Here is a 7,267-nt window from a genome sequence, read left to right on the forward strand (position 1 = left end):
ATATATATATATATATATATATATATATATATATATATATACACATATATATATAATATAGACCTAAATAGACTGACGCAATAACGCGCTCGTCGAACGCAGCCTTAGCACGCTATTACACAAACAAAGAATAATACATGAATGATAAAACAAACTAATTGTTTCTCCAAAATATCGAAATTCGTTGCACGCATTAAAACAGAAATTTCTTTAATTTTTCTCAGTTCAAAATATTTGTTTCACACTGGTATTACTGAAAATAACTTGCAAGCACGAGCTCTTTAACTCTTAAGAATTACACAACTTATATCATATTATACTGATATCGCAGATTTACATTAGCAAGAGTTTTGTACAAACTTGATGGTCGAATCTGTTCAACATTTTAGAATTTTTTATTAGCCGATAGAGATTATTCTTCTAAATAAGCATTATGGAAACTAATATTTACTCAAAAAATATAATCTTTGATACCCCATTTTTCTTACTATTAAATATGCGCGCATAAACAAGAAACATGCAAAAAAAAATGCGTACACCGGCACAATGCGCGTGCACGCAAACGGTTAACTAATTTGATTAATAAAAATTTAGTTAATGAAAAAAACAAATTTCGATTCCTTTCAGTTGAGCACATCGAATATGAAAGGCAAACCATATCGGTATTGCACAATAAGTATTGCACAAATAATCTACAATACCAATAGTCAGCATTAGCATAGTTAAGCGAATTCCATTTAAGAACTTTAGATCCAGTGAAACTGAAACCAAAAAAATCTGGCTTTTCCAGGTTGAGAGTTTGAGCGTATGGTTAGCATATTCCATAAAAAAATCACATGCCATGAAACCTCAGAATGTGGTTAAGCTAATGGGGAAGTACACTTTGCGCTCTAAAGCTAAGGAGAAGATTTGATGTTATATGCTGTTATTACATACATAAACACCAATTAATGACATTACCAGAGATATTACACATTTGTAACACTTACCTTCTGTATTGTACTTAATATCATCGTGACAAACTTATCACTATTCTCTTTGGTACACTCATTCTTTAAGATTTGAATACAACAATTCATAAGTTCTGTCTCCTTATATTTATTAGCTAAGGCTAATAATTCTATAACCAAAACATATTGCTTTAATACTAGAATATCCAATGAAATAAACAAGCAATAATAGATAATCACAATACATATATATGTAAACTAAACCTACCTAATGTTTTCTCTACAGGTAGATCGATTTTGCCAGTGTATAAATACTTCAGAAAACATTTATAAATGTCGTAAGAAAACTCATTATGTTCGATGACACTATGAAAAAACATCAATATGTAACAGAAAGCTTGAAAACTTGAAAAGGACAATACAATATCGATATTCTCTTTCGTGACTGCTTACCTTTGATGACTATTCTTCCACTCTGTTTGGTGAAACATGTTTCTAAAATACTCACTGCGAATATTTAAGATAACTTTGTGAACGTGAATAGGTTGGCCCTGTACTCGTATTGTTAAATCGCTTACCGACTATTTCAAAAAGAAAAACAATAATTATTAAAAAGGAATAAATTTATTGTGCTATGTTTAGTTTAAAGATTTTTAGATTTAAGGTGTGTGCATATTTGTAAACACACCACTTTTAAAGTACAAAATATGTAATATAACAAGCTCAAAATTTTATTTCGTTTCAACATTAACAATCTTTGGGTGTGTTTACATATCGACAGTCTTAGCGTGATTTTAAACATATAAGACAAAGACTGAAATACATACAGAATCATCAAACATAGTTTCTATGTTTTCAGAAGTTTTGGAATACTTCAATGTTGATGTGCGAATGATATACGGCAACTCACATCCAAAAACTGTGTACATATCAGAAACGTTTATTTCCATCGGATAATCAACTAGATGGAAATAAAAACCCCATACGTAAACACGTCCTTTATCGTTGAGAGCGACGCTTATGTCTTTGTGTGACAGAGCAGCGATATTTACTATCTTTCCCATTTCAGGCACATCCAACATTTTGCATATTGACTATGTGAACAAGTTTTTATTTTTATTTCTCATTTCCATACAAATGCAATAAATGTTATTCTATATGCCATGTAATACCTTATCTGTAGACTTGTTTATTCCTAATTGTCCACGTGTATTACTACCCCAGACATACAGATTTCCCTCGTTATCGAGTGCCATTACGTGGTGCAAACCGCATACTACTTTAACTACATCATTGTGAATTGCTTCTATCAATATAGTTTTCGTATGGATTTTTGTATAGTTTTTGTATAGGTTTTGTATATACAGTGAAAACTTGTTTATCCGAACCGATCGGGCTACAAAATAGTTCGGATAGCCGAGGCCCATCCTCTATTATACGGACTATCAGTTCGTATAACAGAGGTTGGGTCTCAAGTCGTACCGGATAAAAATGGCTCGGATAAACGAGGTTCCACTGTATTACTTTGATTGAAAATATCATTATTTTCATAAGTACAGATATGTAAGAACAATCAACTTACCTAATTTTTCATTGCAAAAGATTAGTTTAAATCTTACTGAAGTGTCTTTAGAAATCAAGAGTGAATTGTCATTTATTCCTAGCTGATAGTTAGAATTGTCACCCACACCATATACACCTTTGTTTGTCACAGCAATAGTAAAGTTGTAGCCACAACAGATATACTTGATCTGTTCAGACATGTCATTCCAAACTAGTTGTGGTACTTTAACATTTTTTGAAGATGAAACAATAGCTTGATGATTATTATATATATAATAGACTAACACTCCCCACAAATATATCTAAAAAATTTAATTAAAAACATTTTAAACTAAGTGTTGTATGAATTGCTTCAAAATTACAAATTGAACGAGGCCAATGGGAGCATATAACACAGTTGATGGCATAACACATTTGAACTTATTAAAGAGCAATTAACTGAACTATTCGCAACACATCACCAAGTGTGTCATAAGTTTCTATTGACTTTCTCTTTCTACTCAATTTAGAAAACATTTTTAATTTATTCGTAAAACTAGTATCAGTAATTTGATATCACTTACTTTTCCACTTTCAGTAAGTGCAACAGCATGATATACGCTGGCTGCAATATCTATGATGCGCTCTTTTTTTAAACTAGTTATAAGACTTGGTAAACGTGTTGTTCCGTACGCTTGTTGGTCTTCAAGACCTAAGTTGTATTGATTGGATCCCCATGAATATATCTTCCAAAAAAACAAAAATTACAAGTACATATATCACAAAAAGACGAGAGTACTTTACTAAATATGCTACACCAAACTTCTATGAGAGAAATTTATAGATGTTTTCCATGTTATTATATTATTTTCTTGTTATTATATTATATACTGTATATACTAACTATAGCATACTAAATTATTCCACGAGAAAGAAAAAAATTCTCTTCTTATGCATTATTTTTTCAACTAAAATACACTGCATATTAGCGAGGCGAAGTAAAAGAATACATAAAAGAAACCCTTCTTTTCTCTTTTTCAGAATGACTTAATACTGATAAGTATATATTGAGTGCAAATTAGTGCTTACAGATTAACATTATTACTTTGTTTACAAACTCTCTGAAATTCCTTCTACAATATAAGATTTGTATAAATTGTTTACATGTATTTGTACTAAATATATAATTTATTTTTTACTTTTTAATAAAATGTTTTTATTTCTAAAAACCTTATGGTTTTAATTAATTCATATTGTCATTGATCATGCGATTTTTCTTGAACATATTTTATAACTTTTGTTGTCCTCTTACTGAGGTCTGGTGAGAATTAAGGAACACTACTATCTCACAAAGTTTATGTGAAACATTTAAAGTACACTATGGTTTTAAACTTGCAAGTTAAAAAATGAAAGAATCCTATATTTATATTTATTTTACTTTGTTTTTTTGTAATAATCTTGGAAACAGAGAGATAGAATCATCAAATAAAAAAACTGAAATAAAAGTTTTTAGTTACTTAAGAAAGAATTAAGAGTGCACATAGAACAAGTGAAAAAAATCTTTCTTGTACTTTAAAATAATTACTTAAACTAATTACTTAAACTAAAATAATTACTTAAACTAAGACAATCAAATTTAGCAAGTTTTATTGCTCACTCCTTTTTTAGTAATAGTCATAATAGAATTTATCTCAAAAAGTACTATATATAAAATTCATCAGAATAAAAAGTTTTTAATTTATATTTTACAATATTACAGGATCTCTGCAAAGTTTCTCTTATGTTCCTTTCTAAAACAAAATATCATTCAACTTATACAATTACAACATAAAAATAGTATTAATAATAATCACATTTACACTTTATAAATAAAACTGAAGTATAAAACTGAAAAAACAAACAAGAGAAAAAAAATAGCAGAGTTCTATTGTAAAATAACATTAGGCTTCCATAAGAATGTATATATAAATTTAAAATTGGAAACATTTACAAAACACTAAAGTTTATACCTGTCCTTTTTCAGTAAGAACAAAAACAGCAGGTGAGTTTAAATAAATCAACTTTTTAATTTTTTGTCCACTTAAAATTCCAATTAGTACAGGCTGTGTTGTGCTCATATGTCCTATTCCTAACTGACCTCCTTGATTATTACCTAATCCATACGTCATTAGATCTGTTGTCATGAGCAAAGCTCCATCTGAAGTCTTCCCTGTTATAAATGCAAAACTATAACATTAATAAATAACATTACCCTTGAAAATGACAAAAAACTAAGAAATCAAAATTACCACATATCTGAATCATGTATAATTTTGATATAAACTCCTTTGACAGCAAATTGAATACTGGACACACCTTATTCAGAATATTAACACTTTTACTTTCAAGGTTTTGTACTTGCCTATTCACAATCAAATGTTATCTAGATTAATAGAAGCAATGATATCATCTGAAGAATAACTTTTATTTGATAATGCTTTTATTCTGATTTTATAAAAGAAATTTACATATTATTAAAATAATATTAAAACAGCAGAAATGTAATAGTTTTTTTTATATGAAGTTGAACCACTAATAATAGACTACGTTTACACGTACTGGTAAAACCATTTTAGTACAAAACCGGACTTAGATGTCTGTTTACAGAACACCTAAGTCTGGTTTGTACTAAAACGGTTTTAATAACATCAGTACAAGGAACGTTTACAGGATATCTAAGTCCGGTTTTGTACTAAAGTCATCTAAAACGGTTTTTATTAAAACGGTTTTACTAGTACGTGTAAACGTAGTCATACTTCAATGATATATCAAATGTGCAACTTTATCTGTAAAAGCATTTACAACTCTTATCGTATAACATAACTCTTTTGACATAAAAAAAGAAAACAAAAAAATAATAAACAATAATGTTTGGTATCGAGTGTTACATTTTATCACCAAGATATTCCACGCGTTCTATCGTCGAGGTTCCCTCTGATGATATATTACTAGACATGATGTAGTAGCAAATCTCCAACTTATTACTGTTAGTTTCAACGTCGCCTATCAGCCAATTTTTTCACTTCTAGATAAGTTTTCGATAACTTTGTCTAGAAGATGTCTCCCAAAATTGGTTTTCCTTACAGCCAATTTTTTCATTTCTAGATAAGTTTTCGATAACTTTATCTAGAAGATATCTCCCAAAATTGGTTCTCCTTATAGCCAATTTTTTCATTTCTAGATAAGTTTTCGATAACTTTATCTAGAAGATATCTCCCAAAATTGGTTCTCCTTATTGGTTCTCAGAGGAATTTATCCAGAGGATAGTTATCGAAAGGTATGAAGAAATCGGCCGTATAACTTCTTTACAATATGCATGTATTTTATAAAAACTTTTAGTTTGCTGCAACGCCTGCAACAAATTCAAGAGAATCCCCGTTAAGAATAGTTCATACAAAGAAGTGCACCATATCGTGCGATATCAGAGAAAGTATAAAGGGCCTTCTACAATGAGATATTAGCAGAGAGAAANCTGAGAGCGGCCATCCTATTGTAATTTTTTACGACGGTTTCAGCCGCTGGTTTTAGTCGTATTTCCACAAAAGTGGAACTCAAAGGCCGTTCTACATTAAACGCAAGTCGCAGATCTCGTGGAATTGACCAATTGCAGAGTCAAATCAGCCAATCGACCAACGTGATTGATCAGTTCCACGAGACCTGCGACTTTAGTTTCATGGAGAACGGCCTTTGAGTTCTACTTTTGTGGAAATACGGCTAAAACCAGCGGTTGAAACCGTCGTAAGATACTACAATGGCATGGCCGCTCTCAGGTTTCTCTCTGATATTAGTAATAAATCAGAAGTCCGAAGCAAGAAATTGACAAATCACAATTGATTATTCTTTTGTGATTTGTCTGTGATTGATCAATTTCGTATGACTTACAGCCACTTTTTTCACTTTTAAAGAGCCGTCTACAATGGAGAGTTGTAGGCCGTAATAGTAAGAAATTGACCAATCACAGACAAAGTACAGAAGAATAATCGATTGTGATTTGTCAATTTCTTACTGTTACGCCCTACAACTCTCCATTGTAGACGGCTCTTTAGATAACTTTTCGATAACTTTATCTAGAAGATATCTCCCAAATTTGGTTCTCCTTATTGGTTCTCAGAGAAATTTATCCAGAGGATAGTTATCGAAAAGTATGAAGAAATCGACCGTTACAGTTTTCGACTGTATTGTAGAACAGGCCTAATGATTGTGGATTGAGGAGACTTTTTTTAGGAGGTGCGCGAAATGAACGAATTTTCGTTTATCCGGTTTGTCTTCTCAAAATGAGTGCAGATAGGCCTGGTCTACAATATAAGGTTTGTTTTACTGGCATACACGAAAAGTGTAAAGTGTACACCTTACACTTTTAATACACTACACTTTTTGGAAGTGGGGGAAACATCGTGTAAAGTGTATGCTTTGCAAGAAAAACGCCAGTGTGTAACAAAAGTGTACTACAGTGACACAGTGAAAATACTACACAAACAGAATAATTTTTAATAATTTAACATATAATTTAATANTATATTTAAAGAATTTATAATTTATATCATATTGAAAGAAATGGTATTGTAATGAATTTAACATATTTTAACATATATCTTATTATACAGGGTGTCCCAGAATTGGTTTAACATCTCTCGTAGGCAGATAGAAGGAATAAAACTGAGGTGAAAAGTCCTATACCATTTTGCTAGATTCGCAATAGTTACTGAGATTTTAATTAACAAAGATCCGCGAATAAG

At 30.6% G+C, this 7,267-nt stretch overlaps 1 protein-coding gene across 4 annotated transcripts; it reads right to left on the bottom strand.

Moving 5' to 3' along the window:
* Positions 1 to 206: 206 nt before the first annotated feature.
* LOC109860391 (RCC1 and BTB domain-containing protein 1-like) lies at positions 207 to 5,655 on the bottom strand. Of its 4 annotated transcripts, XM_020439440.1 has the most exons (11): positions 5,420 to 5,655; positions 4,781 to 4,893; positions 4,502 to 4,701; positions 3,077 to 3,238; positions 2,533 to 2,815; positions 2,123 to 2,256; positions 1,778 to 2,044; positions 1,404 to 1,531; positions 1,219 to 1,316; positions 990 to 1,120; positions 207 to 896 (listed from the first exon to the last, which is right to left on the bottom strand). In XM_020439440.1, exons 1-11 carry the CDS (start codon positions 5,485 to 5,487, stop codon positions 891 to 893), a joined length of 1,590 nt encoding a protein of 529 aa, XP_020295029.1. In that variant the 5' UTR covers positions 5,488 to 5,655; the 3' UTR covers positions 207 to 890. The 4 variants fall into 4 exon arrangements, with proteins under 4 accessions (XP_020295029.1, XP_020295030.1, XP_020295027.1 ...); XM_020439441.1 differs by having other exon boundaries at positions 207 to 1,120; positions 2,123 to 2,235; XM_020439438.1 differs by having other exon boundaries at positions 207 to 1,120.
* Between the last annotated feature and the right edge of the window lie 1,612 nt (positions 5,656 to 7,267).

Source organism: Pseudomyrmex gracilis, unplaced genomic scaffold (assembly GCF_002006095.1).
Source record: "Pseudomyrmex gracilis isolate BER0280 unplaced genomic scaffold, ASM200609v1 scaffold_374, whole genome shotgun sequence".
In the NCBI taxonomy this organism is placed as follows: domain Eukaryota; kingdom Metazoa; phylum Arthropoda; class Insecta; order Hymenoptera; family Formicidae; genus Pseudomyrmex; species Pseudomyrmex gracilis.

Coding starts and splice junctions, on each gene's coding strand:
- LOC109860391 (XM_020439438.1), bottom strand. CDS start 5,487: ATGTCTAGTAATATATCATCAGAGGGAACCTCGACGATAGAACGCGTG. Junction 4,702..4,780: donor ATACATGATTCAGATATGTG/GTAATTTTGATT, acceptor CATTTATAACAG/GGAAGACTTCAGATGGAGCT. Junction 2,816..3,076: donor CACTTACTGAAAGTGGAAAA/GTAAGTGATATC, acceptor TAAATTTTTTAG/ATATATTTGTGGGGAGTGTT.